Source organism: Mobula birostris, chromosome 4 (genome assembly GCF_030028105.1).
Source record: "Mobula birostris isolate sMobBir1 chromosome 4, sMobBir1.hap1, whole genome shotgun sequence".
Lineage (NCBI taxonomy): Eukaryota > Metazoa > Chordata > Chondrichthyes > Myliobatiformes > Myliobatidae > Mobula > Mobula birostris.
Window position 1 is genome coordinate 146,062,695 of NC_092373.1, and position 17,319 is coordinate 146,080,013.

The 17,319-nt window shown below is 39.7% G+C and overlaps 1 protein-coding gene across 3 annotated transcripts in view; it reads left to right on the forward strand.

Annotated features, from left to right (window-relative positions):
• Positions 1-16,431, forward strand: part of setd7 (SET domain containing 7, histone lysine methyltransferase) — a 29,284-nt gene extending 12,853 nt beyond the window's left edge. For 2 of the 3 annotated variants that reach the window (XM_072256203.1, XM_072256204.1), the window contains 6 exons: positions 4,031-4,232; positions 4,782-4,971; positions 10,357-10,438; positions 12,392-12,509; positions 12,857-13,014; positions 14,431-16,431. In XM_072256203.1, the coding sequence (XP_072112304.1) occupies positions 4,031-4,232; positions 4,782-4,971; positions 10,357-10,438; positions 12,392-12,509; positions 12,857-13,014; positions 14,431-14,611 (931 nt within the window). In that variant the 3' untranslated portion in view covers positions 14,612-16,431. Of the gene's footprint in view, positions 1-4,030; positions 4,233-4,781; positions 4,972-10,356; positions 10,439-12,391; positions 12,510-12,856; positions 13,015-13,573; positions 13,806-14,430 lie in introns of all 3 variants that reach the window. The other variant, XR_011885770.1, reaches the window with a different exon arrangement.
• Positions 16,432-17,319: the final 888 nt, after the last annotated feature.

The following is a 17,319-nucleotide window of genomic DNA, read 5'->3' on the forward strand; positions in this document are numbered from 1 at the left end:
GCGTAGATGGTGGGGGAGGAGGAGGGTGTGTTTGATGGATGCTGCTTTCCGGCAACAGTGTTCCCTGGAGATGTGCTCAATAGTGGGGAGGGCTTTACCTGTGATCGTCTGGGCTGTATCAACTATTTCTTGTTGGCTTTTCCATTCAAGGGCATCGGTGTTTCCATACCAGGCTGTGATGCAATCAGTCAGTATACCCTCCACCACATCTTTAGAAGTTTCAGTTTTAAGTGACAGGTTGAATCTTCGCAAACTTCTAAGAAGTAGAGGTGCTACCATGTTTTCTCTGTAACATTGCATGCTGGACCCAGGACCCGTCCTTTGAAATGATAGTGCTGAGGATGTTAAAGTTGCTGACTTTCTCCACCTCTAATCCCCGATGAAGGTTGTGGACCCCCAGTTTCTTAGTCCTGCAGACGATAATCAGCTCTTCGTTTTTGCTGACACTGAGTGAGGGGTTGTTGTTGTGGCACCATTCAGCCAGATTTTGCTGATTCATCACCACATTTGATTCAGCCAACAGCATTGGTGTCATCAGCCAACAAATACGGCATTAGAACTGTACTTAAGCGCTTCCCACACGCGGTTATCTTCCCACATTTGACACTTCAAAGGCATTCCCTTGTGTTACCTAATAGATGGCAATGTCATCCAAAATACTGCCTGTATTTTAAGTCCTACCCACCCATCGCCTCTGAGTTGTTGAGCTGCATTGAATTCCTATCAAATAATTCTTCACATTTTAAAATTTGCATATTTATTTTCATATCTTTCCATTTAGTTATCCCTTTATTATTTCTGGCATTAAAACCATCACCTGAGCTCCTCTAACATGCCTCTTTGCCTTCCCCAAATTTAATTTTAACTTGGGGTCTGTGCATTCAATTGCCAAGGTATTCAGTTCTGGAATTCTCTCCTTTCACCTCCCTGCCTGTGTCCCTCTCCCTTTGACTCTCTTTCTGTCCATCTGCTCTATAATTTTCCTTTATATGACGTGGTGTCATAGTTTGGATATAGAGTGTAGTACCTTGGGATCTATACATCAAAGGTACTTTATAAATTGGAGTTATCTTGCTGCAGTTAAATTGTTGGCGTCGGGGAGATCACCTGAGTGGTGTGGTTTAGCCGCCAGGTCCCAAAGATGTCTGGTTAGGGTTAGTCAGTTGTGGGCATGCTGTGTTGGCACTGGAAGCATGGCAACACTTGTGGGTGGCCCCCCAGCACCATCCTCATTGATGCAAATGACACATTTCATTGTGCATATGATAAATAAAGCTAATCTTTAAATATTTCTGCATGACACATGCCTCAGAATTTATGGTTCCTAGTCTTCTGCAGCCTTGTTACTGCTTCTAGTTTGTTTTTTTTTTGCTGATGGACCTTCCACCTACACTGTGTTCTTTGTGTGGAGTTGAGAGAAATATAAACTGATGGGAATTTTCATTTGCTGTTCTCATCTTTCTGACACCTACTTGGAAGTATCTCATTCAAAGTAAATTCCTTAAAGCCGTTTCAGATGCTTGTGAGGAAGCTACTACCCCCCGGCCCGCCCTGTGTGAGAGCACAGGCCAAAGGGGCTGTTATGCACAGACTATATCTGTAATCCTTTTGATTCTAAAAGATGGTGGGAGGTCTGTTGTGTTTTTTTAAAGAAAAGTTGATGGGAGATTTTGTTTACCATGGGGGTGTGACAAAAAGAGTCAAAAAAAAACATGAAAATGTGATCATAAAATTAGAACCAGGCCATTCAAGGGTGGTATCAAGAATACTCCTTCACAGGGGTTAGTTGAAACCTGGAACAGTTCTCCCCTAAAACCTAGAAGCCGTTTCACTAGAGATTAATAATAATCATGTTAAATGTTATGGAACTAAGGCAGAAATATAGATTTAAAATATGGATTGCATGGTATGTTTGAATAACAGAAGATGTGTGATGACCTAATCTTGTTGCTAGATTCTCACTATCTGCAGTATTTGTTCCAGGTAGTGCTGTCGGCAAGTATAAGCTTTCAGTGGAGCAGGTGGCATAGCTTGAGGCCTACTTTCCACAGCAAGAGCCGTCCTGATGTTGGAGCTTAGCACCACGCACCCAGTCAGTTGCACAGCCATAACCGTGGACGTTGCTGCTATTGCTTTGAATTCTGATCTCATGACCATCTGGGATAACTCGGCTACCAGTGGGGGTGATATACTGCTTACGTTTTTTAGGGAGTGGAAACAAATACAATTAGGGGTTTTCCGACATTGCAAGTACATCCTAGTACAGTGTACTTGTTGCTGCCTCTTTCCTCCCTCACTACCAGCGCCCCTTCCCCAGGGCACCACTGCTCAGTACAAGAGGACATGGCTTTAAGGTAAGGGGTGGGAAGTTCAAGGGGGATATTAGAGGAAGGTTTTTTACTCAGTGTGGTTGGTGCGTGGAATGCACTGCCTGAGTCAGTGGTGGAGGCAGATACACTAGTGAAGTTTAAGAGACTACTGGACAGGGATATGGAGGAATTTAAGGTGGGGAGTTATATGGGAGGCAGGGTTTGAGGGTCGGCACAACATTGTGGGCCGAAGGGGCTGTACTGTGCTGTACTATTCTATGAAACGGTGAACTAGAAGTTAGTTATTGCAGTAACTAAATTCACATCCTCAGGACTTTGGTGCTGAACAAGCAGATTTTTCAGAATGTTGGATGTTACTTGTATTAGTCCCCCAACATACTTTTAATACACTTTTTGGGTGTTACCTGAGAGTATAATAAATTTTATAGTGACCCCAGTGACTTAAAGGGAAATGGGACTCCAATGTGTATAAGTGAAATAAAGCCCTGGTGAGGTTACAGGAACATAAAGGGCCTCTGATAAGAGTAAAAGGAACAGGGGTAATGGAGACCCTTGTATTTAAAGGGAAAGTGGGAAACAGCTGGAAATGGTACTAAGTGAGCTGCATACTGAACCCTCAGAATTTTCAAACAATGGTTTAGCATCCTTTATGAAGCAATGCAATGGGAGTTGTTCTGTTTGACCATGGAAGTTGTTGCAATGGAGAGTTTTCCTCTCCATCTTCAGTGTCTACTTCTGACAGGGGTCAGCTGGAACAAGCCCTGACTGTTTCGTCTCTGTCCGCTCTATAATGTGGCCTTTATGGGTTTGGGATTAATTATGTTGGGACAGATTATGGTTGATTCTTACAAGGGTTTAAAAGCCAATGTCTGTGTTGGGTTCTGTATTCATCAGTGGAAGTGTTGGAAATTTGTCAAAGCAACATATAGTTTTCTCAAAATCATTTCAGAACTGGTGATGAACTGTAGAATGGAATAGCCTGTCTATATGCAGTAAATATGATATTCATTATATATTGTGTGATTTTAAAAGTGTTATATATTATATTAGAAAAAGAACTTTATTATGCTAAGAGAATGTAGCAAGTGTATCTGATAAAAGGATGAAGAGTGACTGAAGATGTTTGTGATTGAGGGAAAAAACAAAAAAGATGGTGCCAGAGTATCCGTCTCTTTTTTGAAAAGTGTGCCAGGTGGAAGTTTTTATATCCATCTAAAGCTATAGATGGAGCATGGGCTTGTGTTCCCATCTGAAATTGGCACCAGCAGACGTTCTTTAGCACTGTACTGGAATGCCACCTACTTTGCTGGTTCCTGCCTGAACTGAAACTGTAGTGTTAAGATGCAGAGACTAAAATACTCCTCCCTGCACCATAGCTCTCATCGGAAACTGAAATTTGCCCTTGCTATATTCACTTTGCACTGGTGGATTTTGACACTTAGTCCCCGTTTATGTCTTTGCTTACTGTTTTGGAACTGTTTTTGTGTGTAATTGGTTGTGGCTAACTTTGTAAAAGCAAAAGTGGGGAGGATGCATCAGTTATTTCAAAAATGACATCTATGTCTACAGCTGATGACAATTACGACATCATCCAAATGAATATTTAATGTCACTCCATCAGCCGTTGGTGTCGTCAGAACCAGTCTCTTGAGGATGGGGAAGTGGAGTGTGTCTCATTATGCATTCTCTTTAATATTTAGCACACTGGACGGAAACTGCATTGATGATGCTTTGCAAGGTCAAGCTGTATACACCTATGAGGATGGAAGCAGCCTTCATGGTACCTACATTGATGGAGAATTGAATGGCATTGCTCAGGAATATGACTCGGAAGGACGTTTGACCTTCAGGGGTCAGTACAGGGACAATGTTCGATGGGGTGTTTGCTGGATGTATTTTCTGGTAAGTTTCAGCTGAGTGACCAGTATGCTTCAAATCCTCTCTTTGATCCTGTTAGATTGCCAAAGGAATAGAGTTTTTTTTTATTTTTGGGGTCTCAATAAGTAGAAGGAAAAGTAATTCTCATTTTGGCTTCCTGAAGTATTAAACCAACTGCAGTATTTGAATATACCCAATGGTAAAATACTCTGCCAGTGGCTTGACGTTTATTTAGGAATTGAGTAATTATTTGAGTAGAGTTTAGGATGACTGGTAAGCCCTCCAGCAATTACTGCCTTCAGGCAAAAATTGTATAAAAGTTGGTGTGCTGTCGGGGTTGCATGGTCATAAATGGTTCCTTCATGTAGTTTCTCATACTAGCAAAGGACTTCATCAGCTGCTTTTAGAACTTCACCAGAAGTGAGGCAGTTGTATATAGAAACAAGCTTTGGAGATATTACGGTGAAGTTACATAGAGATGCACGAGGAGCTCTGATATTACCAGCCCGATATCTTTGCTTGGGCAAACAGCAAAGCGTTGTCATACTGATGACTGATGATCTTGTTTGACAGGATGGAGGCTGCCTTGTAGGTGAGGTAAATGAAGATGGTGAGATGACTGGTGATAAAATAGCATATGTTTACCCTGAGGGCAGGATGGCACTGCTTGGAAAATTTGTTGATGGGGAGTTTATCGAAGGACACCTAGCAACTCTGAAGTGTGTAACTGAAGGGAAACCTCAGTTTGAACTGGTACCAGATGGTAAGACATGTTTAAATTATGTAACCTAATAATGCCACCTATGCTTTCAATGGACTACATGCTTTGTGAAAATTCCAAGCATTTTTATGAAAAGACATTAAAGTCTAGAATATGACATTAAAATCAAAAACTTCTTTAAAAATGACATATTTGTCAACTTTACCGGATGTAGAGTTGTGTGATGATTCAAGCGTCACACATTGGGGGGAAGAAAGGAGAAGATGTGCTGAGGATAATTAGGGAGAGAAGGAGCACAATGATGTTGGTTTGTCCAATGGTGTCAATGGTAATTGACTTTAATTTTCTATCTCCAGTTACAACACTAAAACACATGGAACAGTATAACATTGGACAGACCATCTGACCCATGAATGTTTCTTTCCTTTTGGTTGTCTATATTTAGTTGTGTGCATTTTCTATTGATTCTGCTGCGTTTGTTTGCATCCGTTGTGAATACCCGCGAGAAAATGAATCTCAGGGTAGTATATGGTATCATATATGTACGTTGATGATTAATTTACTTTGAACTTTGATGTTGTGCTGATCTTTTTGCTAATTTAGTTAAACCCTCCTGAGTAGCACTTGCATATCTTCCAGCAAGGATACTGGTTTCCTTCCAGTTTAGATGCAAACTGTCAAACTTGTTTGTACAGATATTAATTGCTTTGGAAGAGAGCCCAATGATCTCAACACATTAATCTGCAATAGCATCTTAGTCATATATTGAACGGCACTATGAATCTATTTCTCACCTCACTATCATGTAGCACAGGTAGGAATCTTGAGATAGCAACCCTGGTAGTTCTGGTCTTTAATGTTCTACCTAACTCTCCAAACTCACTTTCCAGGACCTTAATCCCTACTCCTGTCTATAATCAATATGGTTAATCGATTTTCATGAGAAATATTTTCCCACATATAAACCATAAGATGACAGACTGAGAAAAAGGTGGTAGAATGGGGTGAGAGGGAAAATAAGTCAGTCTTAATTGAATGGTCGAGCAAACTCAATGGATTGAATGACCTAATGCTGCTTCTATGTCTTGTGATATTATGGACTGGCACGTGCTGGGTTTTTCATGATTATCTTACTCACACACATCATCACACTTCGGCTTTCATATTTACTTATTGAGTACGTCTTGGTCTGTTTTCAAATCCCAAGCTGCTATGTTTATGTGGTTTGTTCATTGTGACTTTAACTCCGAAGTAGGATGAATGAGTAGAAGTACTATAGGTCACCTATGACAATGAAACAAGGAATATGGTCCTAAAGAGTACTGCTCATGAACTGCCAGACTCCAAAATGTTTTTATTTGATGTTAAGTTCACACCTAAAGGGCTGTAATGAATAAACAGTGAATCAAGTGCTGTGGTCACTGTGTGCAATAGAATTCTAAACTTTGTAGAACTAACTTAAAGTTGATAACTATTTCTTTTTGTATACCACCATTTAGAAAGGAATTCATAAATGTAGTTTGGTATCCTGGAAATAAATGGCAAAGGAGGAGGCCATTTGGCCTATCCATTAATGATGGTCAAACATGGACCTTTGTAATTCCACTTCCAAACTCAAACCATGATCACAAGTAAAAGAAAATCTGCAGATGCTGGAAATCCAAGCAACATGCACAAAATGCTGGAGGAACTCAGCAGGCCAGGCAGCATCTATGGAAGAGAGTACAGTCGGCGCTTTGGGCTGAGACCCTTCATCAGGACTGGAGAAAAAATGAGGAGGAATCAGAGTTGGAAGGTGGGTGGGGGGGAGGGGAGGAAGAAATACAAGGTGATTGGTGAAACCGGCGGGGGTGGGGGGAGCTGGGAAGTTGATTGGTGAAAGAGATACAGGGCTAGAGAAGGGGGCATCTGGTAGGAGAGGACAGGAGGCCATGAAAGAAAGAAAAGGGGGAAGAGCAGTGAAGGGAGGTGATGGGCAGGTAAGGAGATGAGGTGAGAGAGGGAAATAGGAATGGTGAAGTTGGGGGGGGGGGGTGGCTTTTGCCAGACGTTCGAGAAATCGATGTTCATGCCATCAGATTGGAGGCTACCCAGATGAATATTAGGTATTGCACCTCCAACCTGAGTGTGGCCTCATTGTGACAGTAGAAGAGGCCATGGACTGACATGTCAGAATGGGAAGTGGAATTAAAATGGATGGCCGCTAGGAGATCCCACTTTTTCGGGCGGATGGAGTGTAGGTGCTTGGCGAAGTGTTCCTCCTCCTTCAAAGAAAGGGGCTTCGCTTCCTCCACCGTCAACACTGCCCTCAACAGCATTGCTCCCATTTCACATTCATCTGCCCTCACCCCATCAAGGATAGGGTTCCTCTTAACCCCACCAGCCTCCGCATCCAACACATAATTCTCCATAACTTCCGCCATTTCCAATGGGCTTCCACCACCAAGCACATCTTCCTCTTCTCCGCCCCCCCCCCCCACACCACTTTCCACAGGGATTGCTCCCTACGCGGCTCATTTGTCTATTCGTCCCTCCCCACTGATCTCTTTCCTGGCACTTATCCTTACAGGTGGAAAAAGAGCTACACCTGACCCCACACCACCTCCCTCACTACCATTCAGGGCCCCAAAAAGTCCTTCCAAGTGAGGCAACACTTCATCTGTGAGTCTGTTGGGGTCATCTACTGTTTCCGGTGTGGCATCCTGTATATCAGTGAGAACCAAGGTAGATTGGGAGACTGCTTAGCTGAGCACCTACACTCTGTCTGCCAAAAAAAAGTGGGATCTTCCAGTGGCCATCCATTTTAATTCCACTTCGCATTCACATTCAGGCATGTCAGTCTATGGTCTGTTCAACAGTCGCAGTGAGGCCACACTCAGGTTCCTTGTATTCTGTCTGGGCAGCCTCCAACCTGATGGCATGAATATCGATTTCTCGAACTTCCAGTAATGCCTCCTTTCCCTGCATCCTCTTCACCATTCACCATTCTCCATTCCGTCTCTCACCTTATCTCCTTACCTGCCCATCACCTCCCTCTGGTGCTCCTTTCCATTTTCCATGGCCTTCTGTCCTCTCCTATCAGATGCCCTCTTCTCCAGCCCTGTATCTCTTTCACAAATCAACTTCCCAGCTCTTTACTTCACCCCTCCCAGTTTCACCTATCACCTTGTTTCTTCCTCCCTTCCCCGCCCCCTTCCCCCAACCTTCTAACTCTTTCTCCTCATTATGTCTTCAGTCCTGATGAAGGGTCACAGCTTGAAATGTTGACAGTACTCTTTTCCATAGATGCTGCCTGGTCTGCTGAGTTCCTCCAGCATTTTATGTGTTGCTCAGTCCATGATCAACTTAGTTATGGCTCTTCAGCTGCTCATATTGGAAGGCAGGGATCAAGAAACTCTCACTACAATTGCTCTGCACGGTAAGAATTAATTGAAAAGTATGCTAGGTGGTCACCTTAAAGAAGCAGCCAATGTTTATTTGTTTGATCCATTACCGCCACATTCAAATGGGTCAGCTCATTCAACTGTGTGATGTCATGTTCCTCCACACTGTGATGTGTAAGGAACCTCAGTTGACTTGGGAATGGTGAGGACATTGATATTCTTACTGACGATGATATGATTTATCAACTGCACTATTTATATCTCCCAAAACTCTGCCTGCAGAAAACAGCTTTCAAATAATTTGGTATTTAAAACTTTATTAATTTTAAATCCAGTTGTTCACTTGCCAAATAACATTTGAAAATGGGGAGACAATTCTAAAGGGACTAGTAATGATATAAATACTCCTGCAGCTAAAGTGATCAGCTTTGTTAACTTGGTTGCCAGTGGATGTCAACTGGCTAAGCCTGACGTGGTTGTGTCAGAAGCATGGATGGAACTACACCAATTGTAGGATGTCCTGGACACAGTAACACACAGTCTTACTGTGTGTGAACACAAATAATCAAAGTTGGAAGAATATGTTGAGAAAAAGCACTTCTGATTCTTGGTTTTATAACTGGAAGTATAAAGGCAAGGAATTTATTCAGGCTTTGTCTGGGATATTGTGTTTAAATTCAGAGTCCCACAGTTTGGAAACTCTTTGAAGGTGCATATTATCTTAAGTGGTACAAAGTATGATAATCTGAAAAAGCTAATGTTGATATCCAGAATCTAATTGATAAAAATGGTCAAAACCTTGTCCTGTTTTGGCAGTGAGTTTGGGGTGGGGTGGGGGGAACTTCTGACAATTATTTCATAGGGAGGAGATGCCTCTAGTGTGGTTTACTGGCAAAAGGACCAGAAGTGATGCAAAGTAAAATAATGTTTTAAGCAATCATCTGGAAATTACTAGTTGTGGGGATACAAGAGTCTGAATCAACAGGAGCTTTCAAAAAGAAACTGTAAGCATGCATGCAGGTGGACATCAGTACACAGGAAAATAGATAAGGGAACAGTTCGAGAACCAACGTAGACACAATGGGCTGAATTGTCCCATTTTGTACTGTAGCAGTATTCAGAAGGCGGCCAACAGTGATGTATTGTCTGGTTAGTCTCAGATTGCAGAAAGATTTTAGGATTTTCCATGACATACATTGGTATGTAGAATCATTCCAATTTATACATTTCGGAGTGTTTGAAATTCTTACTTCACCTGTTTAGAATGTCTTGATTGACTAATGAGCAAAATTAATTCACATAATCGTTCCACATTTTTATAGAAAACTAAAGAAAATATTACATTTATATGGTAGAAAAAAATTAGAAATGATTATCTTTAGATCTTATTACCTCGAGAGCAATGTCACAGTGAATAACACAGAGAACAATGACTGACTCATTCCTATGATTAATTTTTCCCTTGTTTACCTCATGTGAGAAGCATAATGAATGTCTAATTTTGATGTCAACATTCATGTTGTCACTCTAAATGTTGCTATAAGACAGGTGGCTCTTAGTGAGTGTCTTCAGGAAGGCAAGGAAGCAATCCCAACTTAGAAATGTGAAGGAACAGTTTCAAATTGTGGATATTTAAGTGGCAAAGCTTCACTGAAAATGTAGAGATCTTCAGGTCTGTGGTGTGGCGTATAGAGATAGAAAGGAGTGAAGCCTTTGAAGGAATCTGCAGCAGAGAATTTCACAATTAAGATTTTGCTGGGTGCCAGTTTAGGTCAATAAGCACAGGATGATGGAAGAATGGGACCTGGTATGAGGTAGGAGACGGAAAGTGGTGTTCTGCGTGAATCAAGTGTGTGTAGGTTATTGGGTAGAAATTGGATAATAGATGGACAATAAAAATATTCAGTGAGAAAAAAAATTAGGTAATGAAATGGCCTTAATGGGCATTTTAAAATTAATTACAAATTGTTGTATATGAAAAATATGACATAGTGCCATCAAACCTGATCAACTGTCATACTTGTTACTTTTTTTTTTACAACAGGCCCAGTTTACAGCTTGGACAAGTCTACTCCGTTTTGCATTTCCACTAAATGTCTCCTGGCTGACCCTTATGAAAATGAGAGGTTATTCAAATTTCTTTTTACTTTTATTCTTCTAATGAAATTATTTATTCTTGAGGAAATATTGATTTGTCATCTGGTGAATGATTTTTAATTTAATGAGACAGAGAAACAAATCTTTCCACCAAGATTTTTAAATACTCAGTGTTCAGCAACATCTGACAAAAAAAAACATTTCTTGGTCTGATACGTTTAACTAGCGTTGCTTTAATCTTCATATATAAATGTATAGGTTGCGTATTATTGTTTCTGAATGTATTCTCTTTTGGGTTGGGGCTCTTTCTACCTTTTGGGTCGGTCTTCTGTTTTCTGTTCATTTGTGGGAAAAATTAATTCCTTTGCTTCCGTTTCCTCTTGGGAAGAGGCATACTTTAAAAACGTTCTTTCTATAAATTTCTGTGTGCATAATTCCTGTTTCTTTCTGTTCTTGTAATTCCTCTTAACTATCCTCTCAACTTCACTTAGTACTTCATGTACAACTAACTTCAGTTTTTATTAAATATATTGAAATCCTTGACAAAGAGTTGGAAAAGACACAAAAATCACTTTATTGGTGTATTAAGTATCTTCACAGTATTGTAATAAATAGTGTCAAACAATACTGATGAGAAAGGACAATTACTAAAAACGGAGAGGAAGTTGCTACTCCTATTCATAGGAATGAGCATGTGAACGTGTGTCAGATTTTTCAATTTGATAATATTATGGAAATTTGTTCATATGAATGTCTGGCATTGTCAGACATTGTAACCCAGGGACAGCCTGTATTGTGAAAAGTGGTATAGAAATTACTGGTTATCATTCACTTCACTTGTGAATTTGGACCAATGAATTCAGAAGTAATGGATTTCCTTTTCATTTCTTTTAACGTAGTATGTACACAGGATATTTAAGCTGAAAGTCAGCCACAGAACTGAAGCTTTGTCAGAGTTACCGTCTACCAACTTTTATGAGCTATCTTATTGAGGATTAGTTTTGTCTGTTGTGGTTGTAACTGTGAAATCCCCTTTTACTGGGCGTCTCTAAGGTTGTAGCTTGTTAACCCCTCACTAACGGCCACCAGACTCAGTGGTGAGAAAACCACCTTCCTCTAGTCTCTGTACGTCTGGAGTCGGTATGACTTGGGTCCCACCAAACCTGGGGAGTTGGAATGTCTCGTCAATCAGTGTGAATACTGTGTAATTATTACTCCTGTGCAATTGCCTGTCGGCAAGAAATAACAGACCACACTCTGCATACAATTATAAAGAAAGTATATTTATGAATGTTAACTTAATCAAACTGTTATTAAAGAAAGGAAAAAAACAAAAGGACCCATCATAATTAAAAGTCCAATATGCACAAGGTTGGAGCTCAAATCGTGCATTCCCGTTGGATCAACTCCTACAGCCGATTTTCTCAAGCTGCTTCTCTCTCCATCTCCTGCCAAAAGGACCTTGACCTGCTCATTGTCTCTCACAAGAACCTCTCCACCCAGATTCTTTAGAACCTTATCCCAATTTCACCATCCTGAATGGATGACACGATATTCCTAAGCATGAACATCACAACCCCTTATCTTCAGTGGTAACCCAAACACCTACCAGCGGAACACACTGCTTGTACAGAATACCGTTAAGTGAAATACCCTGCAACATTAGCAGTAAAATCTTAACCAGTGTGTTACAACTGCAAGAAGTAGATGAATGTAACTAAATGGTTACATGGCCGGAACATTACCCTCAATAGTGCCAAATACCAGAAATTTAAAGCTGCACTATTGCACATTTGGCAGGGCAGGTAAAGGATGAATTGTAGGCAGGAATTTTTACGTTCCTGTCATCGTATTTCCTTTTTACAAGTAGGCTGATTGTAATCAAATAATTGCAAACCATTGTAATTATAATTTGAATGTTGAAGCAATTGTTATATTTTTGATGGAGCATGTATAAATGTTTCTTGTTTTTCCTGAAATAGGGTATATGTTGCTGAATCACTTATCCCTAATGCTGGGGAAGGTTTGTTTGCAAAAATAGCAGCAGAACCTGACACAGTTATGGCTTTCTATAATGGAATACGGATAACACATGAGGAGGTAAGAGGCAGTCATGCAGCCTTCTAGTGAAGGGATAAGAAGTCTGCTTAAAAAAAATAGCAGGTTAATTTGTATAAAGTTAGTTCGTATAAAGTAAATTCAACTAAATGTCGAATAAACTCTTCTCGGGCTTCCAGCAGGATACAGGTGTTGATTATAACCAACGTTTCAATGACAAACTCTGCCATCTTCAAGCATCATTCCAGAAGAAGATGGCAGAGTTTGCCATTGAAACGTTGGTTATAATTGATACCTGTACCTGGCTGGAAGCCTGAGAAGAATTTATTTGTCATATAAGCCAGGAAATCACTAAATCCTCTTTTCATCTAAATGTGTTTTCTTACCAGGTAGATTCTAGAGACTGGTCACTGAATAGCAATACCATATCACTTGATGACGATACCGTGATTGACGTTCCTGAGCCTTATACCAGTACAAAGCAGTACTGTGCATCGTTGGGGCACAAAGCAAATCACTCCTTTACTCCCAATTGTATTTATGCCACGTAAGTAGTCATGTCTCAGCTACGATTGATTTTTACTGGATGTGGGAAGGGAAGGTTGCTAATGCACTATATGCATTTGTTAATTTATCATCTCAAGGAGAGAAGGCAATTAAATTATACTGTACATTAGAAAAGTTTGAATGGCATGACCTATAGATTTGTGCACAACTTTGTCAAAGTATGTTCAGTATGTTGTCAATTTGCAGTTCCATGCCTGATGCTGCACTTGAAAACAGATGTCTCATTATATATTGAATCAGCTACAGCAATGAATGCTCTGACTCTTCCTGACTCTACCCCAATCGAGTCAGTCCATGCTTTGGTCTGCTGATGGTTGCTCTAAAAGAGTATAGCCTCTCCCTCCTGCCTTTGCAGTAGTACTGCAGCCTCCTGGCTTTACTTCACTCATTAAACTCTGTAAATCCCCAGCTCTTATCTAAATGCATCTTTTATATAAATTTTCTGTGCCCCAGTTGGTTGAGTTGCATTAGTTGGTTTGTGAAATAAGACTAGGATTTAAGCCTGATGTCTTTAAGTGCATGTTCTACGTAAATTTCAGCTTCTGAAGAATTGTAGAACATAAAGCACGATGTTTTTTGAATCTCCCGTATTATCCTCAAATGGTGAATCCTGGATGCTGAATATGGGGAGAAATGGAACTCCAGAAAAAACAGGCCCTCCTCAGTTTATCAATACCTGACAAATGTACAACTCATGCATACAAGCGAGCATTTGGGAGACTGTTGTGTGGATATGCTGGTCCTGCAGGGCTGGGGAACGTCTGCTACCAGGTAACTCCTTTCATGACTTGCCAACTATTTGGGTTGTGAACAGTTCGACAGGAGTGGAACCCCGTGATAATCTGGAAGCCAGCAAGTCGGGCATCGTCTATGAAGGGGAGTAAACAGTTGACATCGACGTTTTTAGCCAGAACTCTTCATCAGGACTGGGGAAGGACCTCAACCCAAAATGTTGTCTGTTTATTTCTTCTACACACACTACCTGACCTGCTGAGTTTCTCCAGGATTTTGTGTATGTTGCTCAAGATTGCTGGCAGGGTCTGTTGGAAATAACTTGTATAAAAGTGGGGTTGGGGGGCATGGTTAGGGTTTGATTGATTGAAAAACCAGATTTGCTATACCATTTTTGAATTTGACCTATTTATAAATTGGATTCAGAATAGATGAATTCTGAATCCAATTCATCTATTCTGATGAGTGAAATTGCACATTTTCATGAACAGCATTGTGATTTCTACATTTAGATATTCTGAAATAAAAGTAAATACAGCAATTTTCCATAAAACAAAATGATTTTCAGTTTAATTGTTTAGAGATTCTGATAATTTTGTAGTATACTTAAGTAAAATATTCAAATAAAAACAATTATTATTTCTGAAACTTTTTTTTTATTAAGGTTTATTCATCCCCGGTTTGGACCTGTTAAATGCATCCGTACTATCCGGGCAGTCCAGAGGGATGATGAACTGACAGTAGATTATGGGTACGATCATTATTCTGCAGGCAAGGGCGGTCCAGAAGCTCCTGACTGGTACAAGATTGAACTGCACGCCTTCCAACATAATCAGCGGAAATGAAATTTATGCAGCTTTCTCATTAAGCAAGAAGCAAAAGCAGAAGCAGCTATGCACTAGAGCTACATGGAACTGCCAGATTAGAAACTTTTAAATCCTCTGTTCTGTGAAGTATTATTCAATGCATTTAAATTATTCGAATTTAATTCTTGTGAAATACATTATACAAGGCTTTTGAACAAGCAGATATACATTTGCCGTAAGCACATGAAATTTGCCATTTAGAAGTAAAGACTAACAAAATTAACATGCTATAAAGCTTGCCTTCGTACCAGTCTTATAAGCAACAAATACTTTCCTAAGTCTGTTGATGGACAATTCTGTGTTCTTTGGCCATTTTATTTCAAATCGATACGAATTACTCTACTCTGGTTTTTAAGTTATTTCCAACACTTCACAATCTATTTATTGATTAGTAGTTATCAGCTCTTATCAATTAAAGGTGTCACATTTTTAGCTAATCTGACTAATGATCACATTAATTGACATTTTTTGGTGTTGCCACTGGGTTGAGTGAAGTCTAACATGTGCCAGTCTAAATTTTGTATCCTGTCCTCTGTAATTGTGAAAAAAAAATTAGCACAATAAGTTAGAAATTTGAAAAGAATTTTTGTTTGGAGGAAGCACTTTGAATTGCATATCAAGTAACACTTGAAGTACAGGTATTAATCTTTTACTAGTGATATTTAAAGAAGTTTTTGAATAATGAAGTGCATTAGCTTGCTTGTGATTTCTCCTCTGCTTTCATGGTATTAAGTATTAGTAGCATTTGCTCTCTTAACATTTTGCATACGGCATCTGAACCTGATCAGTATGGTTTGGTTAAGGTGTGAAAGTTATCTTTTCATTTCCTGGTGTTCTCTACACTGAGTAATCAATGCTAGAAACTCTGAGGAAAGTAATGTTATCCAAATACAGTATTCATCTGCTATGTGGCAATATCACTTCAAATAATATTTAATCTTGCATCAGGTGTTAAGCTATAATATTGGCCATGTGTAAGTAGTTTTTTTAAGGATGGGTAGCACAATCTTTGCTCTTGTTTTAATACAATGGCTTTCCCAAAAGGGTCTCTAGTTGATCACTGCCATAGCAGATATTCTAGAAATTATGATTTTTGCTAATAAAACTGAAGAACTGATGAGACTGAGAGAATGGAGTTGTCCCAAAATTTTACAGATTTTCAGATTGAGTTTTTTTTTGATGTGTGTATGCTCTTTCAGTGTAGTAAATGAAAAATGTGTGCATTTTATAAGAGTGTCTGGGTAAGCATGCGAATTGTTTTGGTTACTGGAGGTGAGAACATTTATGATGTTTTAATTTTTGACCATCTGAATTATGATGTACTTAATTTATGAAGTTAACTAACAGCACAGGGGAAGAAAACCTGTTTTCTAATGGTCCTTTAAACATGCGGTAAATTATGAATACAATGGATTTTTACCAGAATGACAAACATTGAGAATAATTATGGATCTAATTGATTTAAATATGTAATATATGAATATTTTAATGATTCTGTGCATGGTGTGCTCTCAAAAATGAAATGCCTATTCATTTTGAACCCTGCCTTTGTTATTCTTCTGCTTTGATTCAGTTTAATTTGATTGCAAGTGAAAATGAGGGAAGGGTTACAGCATTTGGGAAAAAGTGTAAATGTACATTTTGATCTTTCTACGGCATTGTAGTACTTTATACATCACTAATGGCCTTTGTGGACTTGTCAACTTATTGAATATAAAACTTGATGCAGAAATTCTGCATAACTGAGTAAATTTGTATCATAGCAGTAGGTCGTCAATGGCAATAAAAGCTTAAAACTACTAACTGACTGGACCATTTACTATTTTCACCATTAAAAACTCTGTGTAGCCAATGTTCTTGCTTTTCAAGTTGCATGGTGCAGCTTATCGGCTTTTGGGGAGGACATTTTGGCACAGGTGAAATGGAGCTCTGCAAACATTAGAGAACCAGTTCTTGGTTTAAAAGTAAATGAACAGCTGAGGAACTCAGCCTGCCAGGTAGCATCTGTGGAGAGTCTGTGTTGTGGTAGTTGATCTCAGCAGTATGGCAGTAAAGCTTGGCGGTAATGTTTATCAAGGATATGATTGGATGTAAGGTGGGCACTAAAAGAAGGGGTAGACTGCAGGAAACTTCTGTCCCTATCAGACAAAAGTAAAATTAGAGACTGATTTAGGGTGAAGGGTAAGAGATTTAAAGGGGATTTGAGAGGTACCTTTATCACCTGGAGAGTGGACTGTGCTGGAAGCAGAGGCGCTGGTAACGTTGAAGAGGTGTCTGCCTGAGCACTTAAATCCCAACAAGTAAAGTGCTGCAAGATGAGATTAGTATGGATAGGTAACCCTTATCAGCTACCTGATGCAGTTCTCATTTCAGGTACTGTAATACCTTTAATCTTAAGTGATTTTGTTTTTAGTAGGCACTCCTTATGTAAGCATTTAATTGAGTTGTAAATACATCTTGTCTCTTGGATCTCCTGGCCCCTCATATCTGGTCTAGTAAAACCTTAGCGTTCGCAACTTCTCGCTTTAATTGTAAACAATTTCCTCTCAAGATACGTGAAATGACAGTATTCATTACTCTACAAATGATAGTGAAATTAAATCATTTCACTCTAATTGTGTTATCCATTGAACTGCTGGTCCACAGAGCTTCATTTGGCAATTCTGGCCTGATTTGGTTCTACTACA